Below are 23031 nucleotides of genomic sequence, written 5' to 3' on the forward strand. Positions count from 1 at the left end.
CCGATTCTTGGGGCTTACGATTTAATAAAACTGCTGGCCAGTCAAACATGCAGTTTTTTTTTTTTATATATCAAAGAAGAAAAAGTCACGCAAAAGTAATGTATTACATTTTATAATAAGTGACTAAATAAGCTAAATGAAATGGCACGCTCAGTTATGGGACGCACTCTGGACTCTCTGGAGGTTTTCGTAGAGGAGAGGAGAATTAAAACAAAATGGTGTGGCATTATGAACCACGATGCACATCCTCTCTGTGAGCTGTCGGCCAATGACTCACTCAGCAGAAGTGTGTCAAGAAACACTGCAGGGCGCTCCAGTATAGCGCCTTACTGGGACTGCCGAGTCAGAACTTTCTTTTTAGTCATTCTGGTGTGTGTGTGTTGATCCATTTATGTATGTATTTTTGTAAAGTGCTTCTGTAAAAGGCCAAATAAAGTTCCATCAGTCTCTAAGCGATGAGAAGATGTGATCAGATTAGCTGTAACTTTTTTCTGTAAGTCGTGAGTAATGTAACGAAGTTCCCCCTGCCGCCAAGCTTGTTTCCAGATTCCGTTGCGGACTTTAACTCCATTGGTGGACCTGCACGTGTGAACGGACGTTTACTGACTGACTGACTTACTCACCTTACTCCGTTTTTTGTGTGCGCCAAGTAAACGCACTCGGCGATACTGAAGGGGGCGTCACACGTCATTAAGCGTCACACGTACCCAACTTTTGCGCAGGACCCTCGTATTATTTCACTTGCTGCTGTGCTTCGTTTAATGAGTGTGCCATTCTGCGATGCCTACCAGTTTCATCTGAACCCCATTAAAAATAAAACAAAATGCGTTTTGTCGCCTCGGTCGTTTTTTTTTTAACAAGTGGTGCCTCTGCCCGGGGTACCAAAGCTTAAGAGCACAACTGCATATGGAGACTCCGCCGAGGTCCTCCGCACCTCCTGCTGCTGCTATCAACCCTCCGCCCAGGCGCTCCTCACGTGCAGCTCCTGGCTGGTGGACCGGGGTGCCCACCGGCACGCAAACTTCGGACTCCCTCCTTGTGATTAGGAAGCCTTTGAAGACGCTCGTGCCGTTCATATCTACGAATTGTAACCCGCTGGCATTGTGTTCCGAGCTCTTCCTTTGTTAAGGTCAATTCTGTCCCCTTGTCCTGTCACATTTGTTCCCAAACACCCCCCCCCCCCCCTGATGTTTACGCCAGTCTGCTGACCTCTTTTTTTGTGCAAGTCGCTTTGGATAAATGCGTCAGTCAATTAAATAAACGTAAATGCAAACCGCGAACAGGCAAAGTCAATCGAGCCGGAACAGGACCACCATCACGGGCCACTGCAATGCCGGCGCCCTTCGTCATTCTGAAGTACGCAAAACCCCACACTCATCTAGTTGGGCAACTTGCACGGTTCGCGTTGATATTCCACTTGAGCTCTTTAGGACACCTTCGACAAAGCCCACCCGTCCGTATTCGGTCACGAAGCCCCTCAGTTCCTCCACCCCCGAGCTCAGACAGATGCGGACACCTCGAGCTGCCCGTAAGTCCGTCACTACCGGCTGCTCCCGTAGCCTTCAGGCAGAAGGAGAGCCGCAAGCGGATGGGCCTACAGAGCCGGGCGGGCCAAGCGCTCAGCTGCGCCAGACTACGCGACCCAAACGGGCTCCCCCGGTCAGCCTCACCATGGTCCTGGTTGAAGCCGGCGTACAACAAGCCATTTCCGTGAGGATTGGAAGGCAGGAGGTTCATAGTGTGGTCCTTTGCCCCCTCGTATTCCCAGCAGCTTGAGCCTCAGCCGAGCGGAGACATCCCACCGCCCTCTCTCGTCTGTCACTCGCGGGCGAAGCTGGCCGCCTCCTCCTCCTCAGCGACTACTAGGCGGCAGTGTGGAGCGCCGAGTAATGGAGTGGAAACAAGCGCGCGGGACCGCGCCGCGCTGTGCCCGTGTCGGCAACGCAGGAGCAATCGAGTGCGAGAGTGCACGCGGCGGCCTCGGGATCGCGCCTGCACGACACTGAACATGCTCAGAAGAATCGGCCTCCTCCTGTGCCAGGGATGGCAGCCGTCTGGACCGCACGGGCATTTACTTTAAAACTGGTGCCTGTCATAATGGGTGAAGTTGGCAGCCCACACTGATGTGCCCGACTCTGACACTAGTCTCTGAGCACAACTCTGGATGGCACCTCACACTTCTGAGCAACTGGCATGTAAAAATGTTGGGATGGGGGAGGGGAAGCTGTCATCTTCTGTACCTGGCATCATGCAGTATGATCACTGGTACTTCAAACTGAAGAGCATTTCTTAAATCAAAACAGAAAGGAATGACTGGCACCTGCACCTTCCAGCTCAGAATATCTGGGAGTCCCATTGCATTTTCTTGGGATGTGGTGTGTGTGGTGGTTGGCACCTTGCACTGCAGAACCTGTCATCATATACTGGGGGCCTGGCACCATACAGTGTAACCTCACATAGAAGAGAATGGTCCCCAGTGGGGAGTTGGCTGGCACTGGCACTTCATATTACAGAGCTCATTTAGTAGTAAGCAGGGTGACTGGCATCTCAGACTACAGGATTTGCCCCAATATGATGGGGAGGGTGGCACCTCAAACTAAATTTAGTAGTAGGATGGCTGGCACCTCAGATTACAGAGTATGACCTTGTGTGAGGTGGTGGCTGGCACCACAGGTAGTCAAGCACAGTAGTCTTTCCCATTATAGCGCCTTTTGGGTTAAGACCCCACATGGCCTTCAAGAGCACACAGCACCTTACTCTAGTTAAGTCCCACCCCACTCAGTCTGAAGTCCGGGGTTTGGACCCCACAAAGTCATCCTCAGTTATATAGCACCTTTCTATACAAGCCCCAATGCATTTATTTTGAAGCCCTCGGTTAGGACCCCACACAGGGCATGGGTCAGACTCAGTGACGTGGTGGTCTCACTGGTGCAGTCCAACAAAACTGCACTGATGTGCTCCTAAAACACACGGGCAAACGTTACAGCGACTTCAGTCTGACCACCAGGAGGCGAGCGACCCAATCCTCGATGGCCATCACAACGGGGGACCCCCTTGGAGAATCGGCACCAATCATCAAAGCTTAGGTGTGGTGGTCCCGCTTGGAGAATCGGCACCAATCGTCAAAGTGGGGTCCCTTAGAGTATCACAGTTTACCGAGGAAGACCCTCAGAGAATGTCATTTGCTTTATCAACCCATGATGACCAACTGCAACCCAATTTGCAAATCCTACGTGACCCCCAACTCAACCCCCAGTATAAGAGCAATGGGAGGGAGAGGGGGGGATACGTGTGCGGAGCCGGACCTCCGTCCGAGTTGAGAAGCAGCCCTTTGTTCTGTAAGCTGCCTGACAAGATGGTGAAGGGGACTGCGATTCTTGTTAACGTGTTTTTCTTTTTTTGGTCTCAGAAGGTCCCTGGTGGTCCCTTCTAGCAGCCCAGACAAGGGACAAGGCAACGGGACTCAAGCCATGGAGTCTTTGTCTGTTGTTTCTTTCTATTTCATTAGAATTGTCCACCTAGGAGATCGTGGCTGACCTTAGCAGTGTGGCTCTTCGCTTTACTTCAGCGTTTGACAGGAGGTGATATTTTGAATTCCCACGTTTTTCATAAAGCCCCTTATTTTTTTGTAATGTCTCCGTTCCTCTCGCTCACCCTGCTTCTTTTTTGGTGCGACTCCTCGATGGCCTGTGGCATGTGGTGGCCGTGGGGCGTCATCGTGTCTTGACTGTCGTGAGGACGTGGCGCTCCGTTTTTATATTTCAGATCCTGTTGGGTATACAAAGTGTCACGTTCTGGCCCTGACTTTGAGACCCCCGTGCCAGCGTCCCCATCATTAGATACACAAGAAGACACCACCACTGCAGAACGCCCCATCTTTTCGGCCTGAAACATTTATTGCAAAGAATCGAGTTTGTAACTTACAAAAACACTTGGCGGAGACCCCGCTGTGCTCCCCGTCGGGCGTCTCTTCTTCACTGCATGTAAAACTGCCAATAATTCCAAAAAAGCAAACTTTATAATACAAATCATAATACACTATCGTATCAAACAACATCATACATCATTTTAAATACACAAAAAAGCTTCTGTTCGTATCCAAATCTTTGTTACACAGGTATGCAGCGTTTATTATTAGTGCTTTCAGTGTTTAAAAGGCAAACCTTCATTAAAAAGATGCATCCTTTTCAAACTGCTGGGTGGGATTCCCATTTCTCCCTGCCCAGGTGGTCTCCCTCGATTTCTGCTCATCCTTCCCTTTTCTTATTGAGCAGAGAATGGCTTCTGTTACGGTGAGAGGTTCCGTCCTGCGCGTCTGAAGTTAAGATTTGGCAAACCATTGTCAAGGCAAGTCCCGCTTGAACAACGTCGGCCTAGCAGCAGTGTGAGGCGCAGAGTCCTCGGACCGGGCGGGTGGGCGAGCTATGAGATTTTGCAGCTGTTCCGGGTGCAGCTCTGTGATGGGCTCTGGGGCGGGCGGATGAGTTTCGATTTTTTCAGGCTGTTCCGCTTCTTGCTGTTGTTGGCGTTGAGGGAGTAGGAGCGTCCGTGCATCATTCTGGCGTTCAAGCCGTTGGCCATGGAGAAAGACTTGAGGTGGCTCTTTAAGGCAACAGGCAGCGGCAGCTTGTCAACCAGGTGAACGGGGGTGCAGGAGACGATGGCGCGGCAGCACAGATCCTGCAGGCTGAGCACTGCGAAACAAAAAGGAAGAGATTAGCGAGTCGCATCAAGACAGGACAGTGGCTGGCATGACAAGTCACAAAGAGCCTCATGACGAGGACACGGCCCACTGCACAACGGCGAAAGGAGTGAGAAACGGACTGGAAAGGCAAACAACAGAGGCGCTGCTTAAAGACATGGCCTCCTGCGGTCACGTCTAGATGTACAAAGGCAGATAAGGCAAAATGACAGCGACAGCTGGACATGAAAGGCACTATATGATAGATAGATAGATAGATAGATAGATAGATAGATAGATAGAATATGGTATAGTAGGCAGGATTAGATAGATAGATAGATAGATAGATAGATAGATAGATAGATAGATAGATAGATAGAATATGGTACAGCAGGCAGGGTTAAATAGATAGATAGAATATGGTATAGTAGGCAGGATTAGATAGATAAATAGATAGAATATGGTATAGTAGGCAGGATTAGATAGATTGAATATGGTATAGTAGGCAGGATTAGATAGATAGAATATGGTATAGTAGGCAGGATTAGATAGATTGAATATGGTATAGTAGGCAGGATTAGATAGATAGATAGATAGATAGATAGATAGATAGATAGATAGATAGATAGATAGAATATGGTACAGCAGGCAGGGTTAAATAGATAGATAGAATATGGTATAGTAGGCAGGATTAGATAGATAAATAGATAGAATATGGTATAGTAGGCAGGATTAGATAGATTGAATATGGTATAGTAGGCAGGATTAGATAGATAGAATATGGTATAGTAGGCAGGATTAGATAGATTGAATATGGTATAGTAGGCAGGATTAGATAGATAGATAGATAGATAGATAGATAGATAGATAGATAGATAGAATATGGTACAGCAGGCAGGGTTAAATAGATAGATAGAATATGGTATAGTAGGCAGGATTAGATAGATAAATAGATAGAATATGGTATAGTAGGCAGGATTAGATAGATTGAATATGGTATAGTAGGCAGGATTAGATAGATTGAATATGGTATAGTAGGCAGGATTAGATAGATAGATACTGTAGATAGACAGATAGATAGAATATGGTATAGTAGGCAGGATTAGATAGATAGATAGATAGATAGATAGATAGATAGATAGATAGATAGATAGATAGATAGACAGAATATGGTATAGTAGGCAGGATTAGATAGATAGATAGATAGATAGAATATGGTACAGCAGGCAGGGTTAAATAGATAGATAGAATATGGTATAGTAGGCAGGATTAGATAGATTGAATATGGTATAGTAGGCAGGATTAGATAGATTGAATATGGTATAGTAGGCAGGATTAGATAGATAGATACTGTAGATAGACAGATAGATAGAATATGGTATAGTAGGCAGGATTAGATAGATAGATAGATAGATAGATAGATAGATAGATAGATAGATAGATAGATAGATAGACAGAATATGGTATAGTAGGCAGGATTAGATAGATAGATAGATAGAATATGGTACAGCAGGCAGGGTTAAATAGATAGATAGAATATGGTATAGTAGGCAGGATTAGATAGATTGAATATGGTATAGTAGGCAGGATTAGATAGATTGAATATGGTATAGTAGGCAGGATTAGATAGATAGATACTGTAGATAGACAGATAGATAGAAAATGGTATAGTAGGCAGGATTAGATAGATAGATAGATAGATAGAATATGGTATAATAGGCAGGATTAGATAGATACTGTAGATAGATAGATAGATAGATAGATAGATAGATAGATAGATAGATAGATAGATAGAATATGGTACAGTAGGCAGGATTAGATAGATACTGTAGATAGATAGATGTGAAAGGCACTATATGATAGATAGATACGCTCACACTACATATTTGAAAGTATTATCTACTGTATGCACCTTAATAGAAGGATAAACCTCTCTGTGTTTGTCTAGTTGTTATGTCTCTGTCATTCCAACAGATGGCACATCACAAACATTTTTATTAATAAAATGCACTGCATTTGTCATTCCAGCAGGTGGCACATCAGAAAAATTTATAGCCATGCATTTCACTACTATCTACGTCTGTGATGTGCCATCTGTTGGATTAACGAATGAAATGCATTTTATTACTGCATGAATTACAAAATACGCTCCAACAGACGGTGCACTGCAAATGTTACCGCAGAGGTCCACTTTGATTTTTAGACGCAGTATAAAACGTGAAGTACAGGAGTTTCCATCTACGGTCCTGGGGGGCTGCAGTGACTGCTGGTTTTCTTTCTAGCCACCATCTTAATTCATAACTGATTACTGCTGCTGATCAGACGGACGTCTTTTGTCTTAAGTTTAAACTGCTTTTTAGGTTTTGAGCTCCTCATTGTTTCTTTTTTTCTTTTTCTTCACCAGCAGCCACGTAACAAAGAAGTTGAATGCAAGCCAACAGATGGCTGCCTCACTCTACTTCCATTCCATCCGATATTCTTTATTTGTCCCCTTGGGGTATCTCAATCCAGTTTGCACCAGAGCCATTCATACATTTATCTTTTTCAATTGAAATATATCAGGAGAAAAAAAAATTAAACTCTACAAAATTCCAACCTGCTCGTCCACAAAACATTTTGACAGCTTTGTAGATTGGTGATGTGACCCAATGAGAGCGCCAAGAAGTTCAGACGCACAGGACGTTGTCAAGCAAGTGGGCATTAGGGGGTACTTCCGATGCGTGGACGAGAACTCTGTGGAGGTCTATCAACGTTGTCACCTCCTTCCTCGAGTTGTCAGCACCCACGTGACACCGGAGCAGACCACCGAGGCTGGCAGGGACCTCCCCCCTCTAAAACGGCCACTAGCAATGACACTTTGCCTTTCTTTCTATTTGCTGCAATCCTTCTCATCAGCAGACATTAATCGGGGTGACCCCTGGTACCCCAACCCTTTACATCTTATTATCTTATTTTATTTTTGATGTATTTCTTCACACAGAGCACTTCTCAGACCTTCCAGTGTCGACTTGATGTCATTTTGGAACAGTCAGCTCCATAGGCTGAACGGCCAGCTCTTGTCACAGTGGTCACATTTGTCCCCTGACTGACAAGAAATCCGTGGCTATCCGCAGACTGTCTAAGGAAAAAATGGCTTTCAGGGATGGTTCAATCTCTGGCCAAAAAAAAAAAAAAAAATAACGAAAGTGGGAGAAAAATCACAAGGATGCTTGCAGGACGTTTATACATTCAGTAGCTGCTTACAGCACACGCAAGGAAAGTAGAAAAACTCCCATAAACGCAGAACTGCTGTTTTGCCACAAGAGGGCAGCAGAAGCACAAAGGCCAGAGGACGGGCCTGTTTACACTCAGCAGAGTCAACAAAGGGACATGAAGGGCGTGAAATGGAGGTGAGCGGCAGGCAGTGAGAGTGAGAGAGAGGGAGTGACAGAGTGAGAGAGAGAGAGACAGAGTGAGAGAGTGAGAGAGAGAGAGGAGGCCTCACCACCCGCCCGCAAACAGCCCTGCCAGCACCTCCAGGGTGTCAGATTTCTGGTCATTACATCATTCCAGCATTCATCTCCCCTCCACAGGAGAAATGCGTGCTTGGCGAGGGCCGCCTGTGTCACGCCGACGCTGCCAAGATGAGTGACACGGCACACTGGGTGTGAGGGCAGACCTGGGCCCTTTTAATGACCCAAAACGCTAAGCGCTTCACACAGCTGATCTCAGCCAGAGTTCAGGAGGTGGCCGAATTCAAGCTGAAGAGACAACGGACAACTGGCAGCATCTCTAAATGGCAGGTCACTTTAGGATGGTGACACTTTTTATCATGTTGTCATTTCTGGAAATGCAGTCACCTTTGTCACGTCCTTGGTGACATGACTCAGTTTCGTGTGTCACACATACCCCCCCCCCCCACCCGAAGGATGCTTTCCCGTTGCCGTGTTGTTTGACATTGCAGCTGTCAGCTTATTTAAGACTGGGGGGGGGGAGTTGCCGATGCTCCCCCATGTGATCTTTAAAACACTTTAAATGAAAGACTTATATATATATATATATATATATATATAGAGAGAGAGAGAGAGAGAGAGAGAGAGAGAGAGTAGATATACAGTACAGGTATGTGTGGATATATAAATGAATTAAAATGACAAATGAATTCAATAAAAATGAATTTCATTCCTTAACACAGAGGTTCTCAAACTGTGGGGCGCACCCAAAGTAACAAATAAGGGGGCGTGAATGTTGCCATACGAGGCGTAATTTCGCTATTCGTAGGGAAATTTGAAACTTGTAGCAGTGTATCGGCAGCAAAAAATATAGGAATAAATTTTATTAGGGTTTCAAAAAAACGTTAGGGGGGGCGCAATTAAAACTGTTATGAAAACTCGGGTCGCAAATACTTAAAGGTTGAGAAACGCTGCCTTAACAGATTCCTCTGTGATACAGTCAGCCAATCAGAAATTGTTCCGACTAGGGGTCCCAAGCATTAAGGGGTTTGCGTAGCCCCCAAAATGCCCACTGAGGTGGGTTGGCATACAGCCTAGCTGGTCACAAAGCCTCTTTATATATAAAAACCTGCAATCTTTCCTCTTGAATTGTCACCTGTAGTCCCGAGTTACCCGTGTCGCTCTTCTCGGGACCTTTTCTAGTGCTGCTATGTCTTTTTGTAGCTCAGAGACCCAAACTGCAACCAGGACTCCAGATGAGGCCTCACCAGTGTGTTATAAGGCTTCAGCAGTACCTCCTGGGACTTGGAATCCACACATCAAGGCGCTATATAACCCAGTATCTCTGTTAGCCTTCTTCTGAACGCAGCCTGCCAGTTGATAGTCAAGTCCTCCATGACTCCTAAATCCTTGTCATAAGGCAGACTTTTGATTTTTTGACCTCCCACGGCGTATTCAGACTTCACTTTTTACTGCCCCCGTGTAATTCTTTACTTTTACTGACGTTCTGCCCAAGTCTGTCTGCTGCCCAAGTGCCCCTGTGATGATTCAATGGACTCTCGATTATCTGCCAGCTTGACCAGCTCTTTATGTTTCTTCCTCTCTCTCTCTCTAAATATATAAAAAATCCAATGTCTGTCTGTCTCTATGTCTGTCCACTTTTCACGAGAGAACGAGTTCACAGATTTTTTCTAGAATTTGTTTGAACATTCCGGTTGATTTGGCAACTTCTCTCATCACGCTAAGTATCATAGTTCGCTTACGGCACCGCTTTACTTGTGCGAATCCAAGAGAGACGCAGCGGGCCGTGGGGAGGGGTCCCTAGGCGTGTGCCTTACCTCCGCTCAGCTAGCGAATGAGAGAACTACTTCATGGATTTAGATCGGGTTTTTTTTCTAGAATTTCCTTGAACATTCCGGTTGATTTGGCGACTTCTCTCATCACGCTAAGAATCCGAGTTCACTGGCAGGAGCGATATATTCGAGCTAATCCGAGACAGAGGGGAACGGGAAGCGTGACGTCAGGAGTAGAGAGCCGGGCGGCGCCAAGAGGGACGGGCAGTCACTTACAAAAATTAAAAACTGCAGGAGCCCTGGCACCGCCCCCTGCTGGACACCACCCTTAACTGCACCCGATTCCAATGAGGTCCCTCGTGCCGTTGCCCTCTGCCTCCTGTGTCGGAGCCAATTCTGCACCCACCTACACCCCACACCCTTAGTTTGATGCCCCCTTAGCAGTCGAGATAAATAATGTTGTGTGCTCTGCTCTGATCGTGCCCTTTTGTTGCTTCCTCACAGAACTCCGGCATTTCTCCTTTATTAAACGGGATGACCCGGCTGGCGCCCCATCATTTATTTTGGTCACATGAGCGCACACGGCCACAATACGACGCCCCCAAGCGGTGCTGTGGTGATGCTGTGTGGCCTTACTGACGACAACGATAAACCTCACGACTTTAACTTGTACAAAAATAAATAAATAAAAACAGGCAGGCAGGACCCGCTCCCGTCCGTCGCTGCATTCCAAGTCAAACTAGTTGGTTTGAGGGGTGTCTGTGCGTATTTAGGATGCTGATTGGCTAGCCCCAAACCAGGGGGTGAGACTTCCATCCCTCCCGCAAAGATCTTTTTGGCTCCTCGAGGTTTGTGCTCCGCCACCCCCCCCCACCCCCAAACGATGGATCCCTCCAACAAGCTCTGGAGCAGGAAACCGAGTGCCGTTTTAATGTCACACGAAAGACGACGTCCGTGTCACCCCCCCCCCCCCCCCCCCGTATTATGTAAACGCCGAAGTGAAAAGCACTAAGCCTTTAAAACCAAACAGTAATTACATAGCATGTCAAATGAGCGACATCTCAATGACTACAATTATACACATCGGGGCCAGAAGGGGGGCTGCTGCTGCTAGTGGGGGTGTAGTGGGAGGATTCTCCATGCCATGCAGCCTGGCAGAGCCGTCGGCACACAAGTTTTACACTTCGAGCCGTTAAATGGAACAAAGCCACCGGCGCGGTGGGACACAACTCTGCGGTCGTCGTGCGACACGCCGTCTTCTCCCCCCGTCGTCTTCACAGGTCGGCTCCCTCAGACGCACATTTCGTGTTTCTAAAAATCCCACCCCCACCAACCCCCGCCCCCCCAGCAGGCCAATCAATATGTTGTTTTCTGTCCTCCTCCGGCAAAACAGACAGAGCCAAAAATAAAAATAAGGGGGGGCTCCGCACTCCTTGTCACACTGCAGCATGTGGAGGCCATTTGTGATCACCTCCAGGGCTGGGACCTCCCGCCAAGTTCTCCCCCAAGAGACAACCCATATGGAGCTGTTAAGACACGGCCCACCGGCTGGACGTCATGGCCTTCCGATTGTAGATCGGAATTAGTGACATGGGGGGGGGGGTCGGTGGGCTGAAGGGGAGAGACGTGGATGGGCCAGGAAGGTCGGCAGCTCAAACGGACCGAGACGAGAAGAGCAGGGGCCTCAGGTTTATAAAACTGGCGTACGCACAAAAAGGGCCTCGAAACGTCCGTACAACTCTTTATATAAAAGACACCGGGACAGGAAAGCTTATCGATATTTAGGGCAACTCTGACCTGGGGGCCGATCCGCTGCCAGGGTGTTCTGGGTGCCCATGATGGCAAAGGGACCTTTCCACCTAAAAGCACCAAACTCGACCAAACAATGGAGTATCCATGTGCTGACCAAGTGGGACCCCCCCACCGTCCTGGTCAATGAAAGAATCGATCAAGTATCGACAAGTCTGAATGATCGAGGGAAAATGGAGCAAAGGGGGGCAAGTCGATGGAAGATACAATCGATTATCTGCAATCGGGGGGGGACGGGTAAGACTATGGGAGTATCCATGTGCCGAAATGACAAAACTCCCCCCCACCCCACCCCTGGTCAATGTATGATTCCAAATGATCAAGCTGATGGGAGTATCCATGAGCCGAAATGACCAAGGGGACCCCCCTTTTCAGGCAATACAACAATCGGGGGGGGGGGGTTTGGGGACCTGGCTGGCACCCCACTACTTGCTCTGCGTTTCTCCCACCCGCCCACAGATGGCATGTTGCTCTGATTTTACCTCCTCCTGCTACTCTCTGCAGTTGGCACAAGATGGCGGAGGGCTGCGGCGCACGTCACTTAATGACAGCTCAGGAGACCCTGGAATGCTTGCTGGCAGACTGGTTTCTTCTCTGTGGGATTGCTGGCTAACTGACTGGCGGACCATCTGCACCAGATAATCGCTGAAACAGGAAGCCTCATTTTCTGTTGCTGTGCCTCAGAACTTGAACTTTTATTTTAACGGGCCGACTCCTTCTTGGGGGTTCCATGACGTGAGCCTATTTGATAACGTCTGGGGCGGCACTGGCAGCTGGTGGATCGACGCGTTAAAGAGAAATTCAGTGCGACTCAGCATTCTAGGAGTTCTACTTAACGTTCACGGACAAGAGGCTTTTCAGAATACGAGCATGAAGCCAGCAAGAGTTTCTTTCCATTTACAATCCCCTTCAGATTTGGAGTTTCACCCAGCGACGTCAAAAATACAAAAAACAGGGCAACTCGACCTGCAGAGCAGGACGGTGTTTGGCATTGGCTGTGCCAGTCAGGAGCCCACTAATTACGAGCGGCCAAATACCGAAAAACAAATGAAAAGCGAAATACTACGGGTGGCACCTCAGGCGTCCGAGTCTACAACCCGACAGGCAGACGGACCCCCACTAGTCAGAAGAAAAACGTTTCTTGCAGTTTTCCACATAAAACCTCACACACCTACCTGTGTAACTCAGAGGGCCGCCGCCTGACAGTTCTAAACCTGCAAGGCCAACGACTGGAGTGGAAAGCAAAAAAGACAGGACTGGTCAGGGGGCACGAGGCCAGCACATGGCAGAGGAGTCAGTGCCCCGAGGGTCCAAGAGCTGCAGCAAGGACGCACAAGAATGGCATCAATTCAGACCGCCAGACAAACCCCAGATCTCCCTCTCGCTCGTATTCCACCAATCCCAACCACCGACTTATGGTGGAGCGGAACTAAAATTTTGACTTTGGTGTTGATGCCAGCCTTTGGACTTCATTGGCACCAAAACGGTTCTGAAGCAAATAACGGATGAACTCCTAAAACCCCCCGTCTTACTGCGGCCCTCAGCAGCGCTTCTGTCTTGACAGTCGTGAACGTGAGAGGAAGAAGAAGAAGGGGGGTTTAGTCATCCCCATGAGGGCAAGGCAAGGGGGTCCTGGAGAGGTTTGTGTCTCCCATGAAGTTTCCATGGAGCAGTTTGGTGGCCAGTAGGACTCCAGGGGCCTGCAACACTCGCCTTGATGTTATTTAGGAGGAATACGACTGGAGAGCTTTGTTGGTCTGAACGGCCTCTTCACCTCGAGATGTTCTCGTTTTTATTTTTTTATTCCTGTTCCTACCCCCGGCCCCCCACACCTCCTCTCTGTTTTCCAGATCTGTCTGTGCCTCAACTGAACTATGATACTTAGCGCAATGAGAGAAGCCACAAAACCAACCGGAATGTTCAATCAAATCTGTGAAGTAGTTCTGTCATTCGTTAGCCAAGTGGATGTGAGATACGCCCCAAGGCTGGCATGTGAGTGAGGAGGGTCAGCTCCCTACCCCTGAGGTCCCACCTCCCCCTCCCCTCGGCCCGCAGCCTGTCTCTCAGATCTGTGCAAATAAATCGGTACCGCAAGCGAACTACGATACTTAGCGCAATGAAAGAAGTCGCAAAATCAACCGGAATGTTCAAGCAAACTCTAGAAAAAAGCCCAATCCAAATCCATGAAGTTGTTCTCTCGTGAAAAGTGGACAGACAGTCAGACGTTGGATTTTATATAGAGAGATGGCTTGGATTCGATTTTGGGAGTTTGCTTGCTTGTGATGGCCTTACTGCTTTAAGCCTGCGGTTCAGATACGCTGTGAGCTAAATGGTGCCAAGGGCTTCTAAACGCAGAGCTCAGACATTTAGAGTTCAGACGTATGAAAACTCCGCAACTCACACTGCGTGTCCCCACCTCTGTGACAACTTAAAAAAAAAAAAAAAAAAATAGAAGCTCGCGTACCTTTGTTTGGTCTCCACAGCCGCTCCATCCCGTGCCTCATCAGCACAATCCGCGCCAGCTCCGTGAAGGACTCGGTGATGTTAAAGTTGCACAAGGGGCTGACTTCAAAGAAGGTGATGCCCAGGCGCTCGGCATACAACTGGGCCTGCTCCGTGGTCACCTGTCTCTTAAAAGCCAGGTGCAGCCGATTACCCACCAGAATCTTGGGGACTCCTGGGGCATGCTGGGACAGAAAATAAAGTAGAACAAACAGTGAGTAAAGCAATTTAGGAAAGGGCAAAGGTAAGAGGGGCCAAGAAAATGGTGGGGTAGCAGCCGGGTTACCCTGTTTAATAGGAAATGTAAGTTTCAAAGGATAACGGTGCATGATGGCGCTTCTAGAAAACGTAGCTGGAGTCAGCTGAGCTCCTTCTGTGAACGCCTCAGTTTTACAGACCACCGAACGGAAGGGTAGTAATGAATAATTAAGTGAATCATTTCATTGTGGCCTAATTGTCAGAAGTGACCAGCCAATAAATAAATCCTCCTATGGCTGTGCAGTCAAATGCAAACCGAATAATACAATAAATCGTCGCTATCCGCGGATTCGCCATTACAAAAGCATTACGCATTTCATAACACCGATGTTTTCCTTGCACCTATTCACAGCAGTGGATCAGATCTGTGACACCCGAGGAAGTCCGCATGCTGCAGTTACCGGATCGACGTGTGTCAACCCCACGCTGAGAGGCAGGGGTGAGCCACTCAACTCCATTCCCAGTAAGTGGGGGTCTCAAGCTCCCACTGAGTAAGTTCCCTGCCTGTCCCTACTTTCGATCGGATGGTTTAGGGAGGTCCTCGGGTCGGTTGCTCACAGCCTCTAGTGAAGCACCTATCAGAAGATCGAACTTCACTACAGAGGAAGTAAACGCCTGTGGGTGAACCTGAGGAGGGATCGTTACTGAGCCATGTGGGGTGAGGTGGAGGGGTGGGGTGTCCTCCCACCAGAACCTAACCCCTTTATCCCAAACTAGCCGTCCCCCGCGACTTCGCCTATGTAGTAGTGAAACAGGACAAACTTTAAAAATCAATAAACAAACAAGTATCGCTAGCTAAGCGGAGGTAACACGTGGCTTGAGGTACACCGACTCGAACGGAGGCTGGTGCACAAGTGAGGATGGCCCCGCCCCCCTCGGCCTACAGCGAATAAATTGCTCCTTCAAGCGAACTATGATACTTAGCGCAATGAGAGAAGTCGCAAAATCAACTGGAATGTTCAAGAAAATTCTAGAAAAAAACCCGATCTAAATCCGTTAAATAGTTCTCTCGTGAGAAGCGGACAGACAGACAGACGTTGGATTTTATATATATATATATATATATATATATATATATATATATATACATACAGTACAGAGATAGGCCCAATGCTTCAGTATCTGTGGTTTCTGTACCTGGGGGGTTTTCAGGAGCGTAACCCCCCCATGGATAACTACAATTGACCATACTGCTTGCACTCAGAGTTTTGCTCGATTTATGGTGAAGGATCCCAAACAAGACTCTGCTCTGACTTGTGCCGTCCTGAGAGACGCCGGTCACACCAACTTACAGGGGGGCCACACTCTGAGGTTGTCGCCTGCTTCCGCACCAAATTCAAATCTCATTTACAGCAAACCCGTTGTGGGAATTCTGCCTGACATTCAGTCCCTTAAATGGGCTGCCCGCGAGTTTCTCTGCGCCAACTTACCTCATCGATTTCCTTCAGCCACCTGTCAATGCCATCAAAAGACCAGCGACTGGTAATGTCATAAACCAGAATCACTCCCTGTGGAAGAAACACAGAAGTAAAATAAAAATAAACATTTATTGGCTTCGCCAGCAACGAGGAGGACGCACGCTTCCTGTTCAAAATGGCTGTTAGTAGTTTATTAGTGTGACACCCAAAATAAAGAAAATGTATAGATAGAGACAAACCCGGCCAAGAGTGACAGATGGCTTAATCCAAGACAAAGAGCACCACAAGAAAAGGGAAGTTGCCAGTTTGTGCCTCAGTGGTATCCTGGGGGGCATCAGATTGTCCAAGAGCAAATATAATCCTCGTAAAATCTCCAAAATAACCAGAGACCATACATCCCAGAAGGGAGTGCTTTGTAATGACATTAAAATGAAACGTCCTACAAATCCACCGTAAGTGGCATCTGTTGTGACGTCAAACTCAAAAACATAAGCAGGGCCTTACAAGCCAAAAGCTGGCCAGGACGTAAAAATCAAAAAGCAGCCTTACGGCCTGAGCACCCAGAAAAAGTCAGTTGATTAAACCCAAAATGGGAAAGAAGAACCTTAAAACCTGTGGCCTAAAAAACATAAAACAAGTTTTTTGAATAATAAAGTTTGCTGGATAGAGTGCCAGTCCACCACAGGGTGAACCCACACACACACACACAGGCCACTTTAGTGTCACCAATTCACCTGACATGCATGTCTTTACACAGTGGGGGGGACCCATGCAGACACGGGGGGGGGGGGACATGCAAAGTCCACGCAGGCAGGATGCGGGATGTGAACCCTGGTATCCTTACTGTGAGGCAACAGCCCCACCACTGTCCCACCGTGCTGCCCCCCACAGTGCTGTTATAGGCAAAAAAGACAAGTGCAGAATTATGGAACACAAGAAAGTGACTCAAATGCAACCGTGGGGGCTGTAATGACACCAACTGCCCACACAAACCCGGGTAAGAAAGCTTACCTGAGCCCCTCGAGAGTAGGAACGGAAGATCGTACAGAACCGGCCCTGGCCCGAGGCGTCCCTGTAAAACAAATCAAATAAATAAATAAATTAGGATGTCGTGTCCAAAAGCTGGTAGGGCATCTGCAAGTCTCATGAACTTCTGCAAAAGGGTCACCAGAGGGGGAACTTGGTCACTCGGGCTGCTCAGCCTCCCCGGGAAGGTCCAAAGTTGTGTCCACCTGCTCTCGGACAAACGGTAAATCCAAGTGGTCGAGTCGGGAATACCACATCAACAAACTCGGAATTAAAATTTGGACAAAACAAAGCTACCCGGATTGTCCGAGTTGTGATGTAACGCTGACCTTTCACCTCAGCACATTACTTAAAACAAAACAAACATCCTGGTCAGGCTGAAACGGCAATTTTTGATCGGAATGTATTTGGAGCGAAGTGATCGATATTCAACACGTTTAGTTTTGCTCTTTATTTCCACACAAAAATGCAATTTTATCACTAAGTGCATTTTTTTGGGGGGTCCAAGTAGCAAATCAACAGCGATTCTGCATTTTTCCCTCAAACAGTCCGACCAAAAATAATACATAAAATTAAGATAACAGACAGACAGACACTATATGAGGAAAGTCACAAGCTGTTTGTATGTCTGTCTGTCTGTCTGTCTTATCTACCTATCCTTTCTATGCAAATGATGAATTATAATTATTTATACATTTTAATTCATTATATATTTAACATAAGTCAAATGCCATTGCTGTTTCCATACACAAAGCATAACAACACATTTAAGATGCATAATTAAAACAAGAATTGTGAGTGAATGGGGATCGTGCAACTCACACGGACTTGTATGCGAATCACATGACCGAGAATTGTTCGACTGATCATTAAGTAGCAACTCGTACGCGAATCACATGACCGAGAATCGTTAGCCTGATCATTAAGTAGCAACTCGTACGCGAATCACATGACCGAGAATCGTTAGCCTGATCATTAAGTAGCAACTCGTACACGAATCACATGACCGAGAATCGTTAGCCTGATCATTAAGTAGCAACTCGTACGCGAATCACATGACCGAGAATCGTTCGACTGATCATTAAGTAGCAACTCGTACGCGAATCACATGACCGAGAATCGTTAGCCTGATCATTAAGTAGTAACTCGTATGCGAATCACATGACCGAGAATCGTTTGCCTGATCATTAAGTAGTAACTCGTACGCGAATCACATGACCGAGAATCGTTAGCCTGATCATTAAGTAGTAACTCGTACGCGAATCACATGACTGAGAATCGTTAGCCTGATCATTAAGTAGTAACTCGTACGCGAATCACATGACCGAGAATCGTTAGACTGATCATTAAGTAGTAACTTGCACACAAATCACATGATCAAGAATCGTTAGACTGATCATTAAGTAGCAACTCGTACACGAATCACATGACCGAGAATCGTTTGACTGATCATTATGTAGTAACTCGTATGCGAATCACATGACCGAGAATCGTTAGATTGATCATTAAGTAGTAACTTGCACACAAATGACATGATCAAGAATCGTTAGACTGATCATTAAGTAGCAACTCGTACACGAATCACATGACCGAGAATCGTTCGACTGATCATTATGTAGCAACTCGTACACGAATCACATGACCAAGAATTGTTCAACTGATCATTATGTAGTAACTCGTACACAAATCACATGACCGAGAATCGTTAGACTGATCATTAAGTAGCAACTCGTACGCGAATCACATGACCGAGAATCGTTGGACTGATGACTGAGTAGTAACTCCTACACAAATTATATGACTGACTCGTTCATGAACTCGACTTGACGTTACTTTAGATGCTCTGAGCGGATTGGACTGGCGAGCTTTGCTGGCTGAATGGCCCGCTCTCGTCTAATGTCTAATGTCTTGTTCTAATGTTGTAAACTTCTGTTGCTGTGCAGGAAGGCCGTCCACCATTGGCCATAAATAGATTCAGAAATGATCACTGGCCAGACGAGCCTGCAATGGGAAAGGATGAAACACAACGTGGCACGTTCATCATCACCATCCACAGCACGCATTTTGCACGGCTGGATGAGAATCAGGCCTGTGGAGAAATTACTGCTGGGAACTGAAAGTGTGACGTGACCAGAGGTGGGCTAACTGCGTGCTGCCCACTCGTTTGATCCTCACAGAACGTCCTTGGCACAGGGAGCTAAGTGGCACGGGTGAACAGTTGGACCTGAAATGTTTTCTGTGTGAAGAAGGTGGCGCTAACCTGCTTATCGGCAATAGTCCCCTCTACTCTCCCAGCTGGCCGGGGAGCTCCGGGGAAAAGAAACAGCAAAGCAGCTGTTTGGCAGACAGCCTGCATGTAGGGCACCAACATCTGGGGCACCAGGCTGTGTCACATGCAGCAGACCACACGCTGGGAGTTACTCAGTGTGACAGCCTGCTGGTGCACCGGAGGACATGTGGGCCACGTACACCATGCTGCCTCCTGCACACATCGGAGAAAGCTCAACACAGCATTAGCACACCCACAAATAAACACACGGCGGTGTGGGCACTTGGCACTAACAAATCCCCCCCACACTGCCATCTTGTAACGTTTAGGTGTTGCATGCACTGCTGCCCTACTCAGATAACAGCACTTAATGTGTCGTGTTGGTCAGGTCTTCTCAGTGCCAACTCCAAATGTCACCCCCCATTCAGAAGGATCACATGACCATGATGACAGCCCAGGAGCTGCCCAGATTGGAGGCAAGAAACTGGACTGCCAGTACCAGCTGGGAACTGAGGCCGAGTGAATTAGAAAACTGGCTTAACAAAGGGGCGGGGGGTGACGGGTTATGTTGCGATCATCTTCTCCTTTTAATTTTTTCCCTCATTATCAAGTGGGAATTTTAATAAAAAACATACAGGGCAAATTCTGTTAGAAAGGCAATTTGATATAATGGGGGTCTTTCAGGGGAGACAGTTGACAAAGCTGACTGCGGAATGCCACGCTCGATGGCAACGTCTGTTTTCTGCCTGAGAGCATCAACTTTTTCTGTAATGTTAACTGCTTTAGTTTCTTAAACGGTGCCCTTAGTGTGCTGACTGCTGTATCATTGGACTTTATGGTTCAGAAGGAAGGGGGGGTCCCCTCTCTACGTCCACTGTGTGTCACTTGAGTTACATAAATGGCGCCCCTCGGGGTCTGTAGTGTGCTAAGTGCACTATTATTAGACTTCAAGGTCCGGTAGGAGTAGGGGGCACCCCTTGATGTCTGGAGTGTGCATCACCTGAATTAAATAAACGGCACCCCTCGGACTGAACTACAGCAGTTCGTCTCTGTCAGGGTATACTGGGGGGGTTTTGAGCATCGCTCCTCCTGTCGACTCTCTGGTGTTTGGCTCACGGGTGGGCTGTAAGGTGTGAGGCACGGAGCCTCCTGAAACATCACCCACCGCCCAGTCACTTCTAATGAAGCGCAGGCCGCACGTCGCATTACTTTCAGCACAGCAACGAGGCTGCAATCGCACCAATCGCAAATAAATACATTTGAAAAAGCAGACGCAGCTCCCCAGTCCACAAGGTGACTGCAATCAGAGTGACTCACTAATTCACATCCACGCCCACTGGCTGAAAGTGCGACTCGCCTCACCAGCAGCTCCTGTGAATCACTAATGAGAGCAGCTGGGAGATACGGGGAGACGATGAAGAGCAACGCGACACTGCGGCTCCGAGTCTCCAGTCTTAGAGACGGGCGTCAATGGGGGGGTGCCTTCTGACTTTACGGCATGTGCACTTGCACACACACGCGCACATACACACACACAGAAACACGCATGCACACACAAGCACGGGCATGCACATACATACACAAACACACACACATACATACACACACAAACACACACATACACACACACACCAACACGTGCACACACACACACACTGTGGGAAGCAGCCCGGACACAGACATGTTTAAATCCCCCACAACACGTTTATTGTACATAATTTACTATTTACAGCAGTGCACACTCCCCCACAGTCCAGGCCTTTTGCTAATGCCTCTTTCTCTGGTCCGCCTCCACTCCACTCCACTCCTCCCAAGCTCTTGCCTTCTTCCTCCCGACTCCAGCCATCGAATGGAGGCAGGCAGCCCCTTTTATCCCCACCCGGATGTGCTCCAGGTGCCTCCCGATAATCTTCCACTGGCACTCCCCAGTGTGGCGGAAGTACCGGCTGAAGCACTCCAGGTGTCCCCGGTCTTCTTCCCCCCAGCACTTCCAGGTGTGGCGGAAGTGCTGAGGGCCAGGGCTCCTCAGGCATTGGGGCGCCCCCTGGCGGTGACCACGGGCCCCTATAGGGTTGAGCTTCCAAGCTCAGTTCCCGTGGTCCCCAAAGCCACCAGGGCGGTCACCCCCACGTGGTCTGCCTCCTCCGGTCCTCCCGGGCGTCCCGGCTGGGTACCACCCCCAGCCGCTTGCCACAACACGCACACACACGTGACATCACAGACAAGTTAATAAGAGTGCAGCTTTCAAATGGAGCACAGTGGAGGCGGGTGGGGTGGGGTGCAGGTGGGCGATCAGCTCACAGGACCTCCAGTAGACGGCTCTGCTGGTTTTGTGTCGGTTTCTGTGTTTATTTATTGATTTGTGTCTAGAGATCAGTGCAGGTAAGTAAATGTAAAGAATTACACGGCAGAAATAGAAATGTGAGGGACTCTGAATACACAGCAGGAGGTCTGCGCCTTGAGAGTTCCGCCGATGAGAAGGATTTAGGGGTCACATTGGACAGGTCACTGTTAACTGGCAGACGGTGCTGACAGAATGCCAGGTTATATAGCGCCCTGATGTGTGGAGCACAAGTCCAAGAGGGTGATGCTCAAGCTTCATAACGCACTGGTGGGCCTCATCTGGAGTCCCCTGTGCAGTTTGGGTCTCTCAGCTACAAATGAGGTGGAAAACCAAAGACAACCCCAAAAGGAGACGGTGACCTTAACGTGGCCCTCTAAGTGTGGACGTCACGCTCCATACACTGGCACCCTGACTAACGTCATGTCCTGCCTCGCTAGAGATGCTGTTAGGTGAGCCTCCAGCCGCCCCCCACAACCCGTTATTGACATACAGGACGCAGTTTCAAAGATGGATGGAAACAAAATAACATAAATTCCCAAATTTACCAAAGCTGCAGCTTAATCCTTCGTCCGTCCAACAGGATGGTGGTGGTCTTGTAATCGATCCCTGTTGAGGATGAAAAAGAAAGACACATAAATACAAATAGCACAGATAAAGACAAAAAAAACTATAAGGTTACCTGCACAAAAAGAAAAAAAAATTATGAAGAGTCTCACAAAAGTAGAAAAAAATAAAGCTGGGGGCTCAAAGACAGAGAGGCAGATGAGCCCCTCAAAGCATCCCAGGCACACAGCAAATGGAGACGAGCGTCAGAGTTCAAGTGTACACAGTTCAGTTCAATTCTGACACTCCTTCCCATGTGTCTTTTTTGAATGGTTTTTGTTCTTTATATATATATATATATATATATATATATTTGTTTTATACACACACATACATATACTGTACATACATACACATATATATATATATACACACTTTACACATACGTGCACATGGGAGGCAGTCTAAGGGCTTAACTGGCAGTAAAATGCAGAGGCAGGGGTCGATGAAAGGTACTAAGGCCTCTGTTCCCTCTTCCACAGACCACCAAAAGGAAAGCCCAGTTAAGGCTCCGCCCACATCCATTTCTTCATCATGCCCCCCTACAGACTTCATTTTCCCACCCCTTCCTGTCCTCCACCTATAACAACTCAAGCATTCATTCTGTCGATCACTCAGTCTTGACTCAAGTCTTTTATGACGACTCGTTTTGTTCCTGAAATTTTCTGCTGAATTATACGGCGAACTCACCAACTCTTTATGATTGTTTTTTGCTTGTTTGTTCACAACACACACACACACACACACATTGTCACACATATGTGTCTGAGGATCGTGTTCTGGGCTCTTCAGAGTCAGGTAGTAGTGCCACTCAGGGATGACAGGGGGCGCTGTTGCTAACATTATTGTCTCCTTCTCCCTGCTCAGCGCCGAGAACACGCCCAGTGAGGGCAACTG

The 23031-nt window shown here is 47.7% G+C and overlaps 2 protein-coding genes across 2 annotated transcripts in view; both read right to left on the minus strand.

The window, feature by feature from the left end:
- Positions 1-1875, minus strand: part of wdr45b (WD repeat domain 45B) — a 31246-nt gene extending 29371 nt beyond the window's left edge. Inside the window, exon 1 of the mRNA XM_028819927.2 lies at positions 1671-1875. Coding sequence (XP_028675760.1) covers positions 1671-1737 — 67 coding nt within the window. The 5' untranslated portion in view covers positions 1738-1875. The remainder of the gene's footprint in view (positions 1-1670) is intronic.
- Positions 1876-3876: 2001 nt separating this feature from the next.
- The window catches only part of LOC114665393 (ras-related protein Rab-40B), a 43215-nt gene continuing 24060 nt past the window's right edge, over positions 3877-23031 (minus strand). The window contains exons 2-6 of the mRNA XM_028819928.2: positions 22077-22137; positions 16904-16964; positions 15905-15982; positions 14179-14401; positions 3877-4694 (exon numbers count right to left, since the gene is read on the minus strand). Coding sequence (XP_028675761.1) covers positions 4423-4694; positions 14179-14401; positions 15905-15982; positions 16904-16964; positions 22077-22137 — 695 coding nt within the window. The 3' untranslated portion in view covers positions 3877-4422. The remainder of the gene's footprint in view (positions 4695-14178; positions 14402-15904; positions 15983-16903; positions 16965-22076; positions 22138-23031) is intronic.

This window comes from Erpetoichthys calabaricus, chromosome 14 (genome assembly GCF_900747795.2).
Source record: "Erpetoichthys calabaricus chromosome 14, fErpCal1.3, whole genome shotgun sequence".
NCBI lineage: Eukaryota > Metazoa > Chordata > Cladistia > Polypteriformes > Polypteridae > Erpetoichthys > Erpetoichthys calabaricus.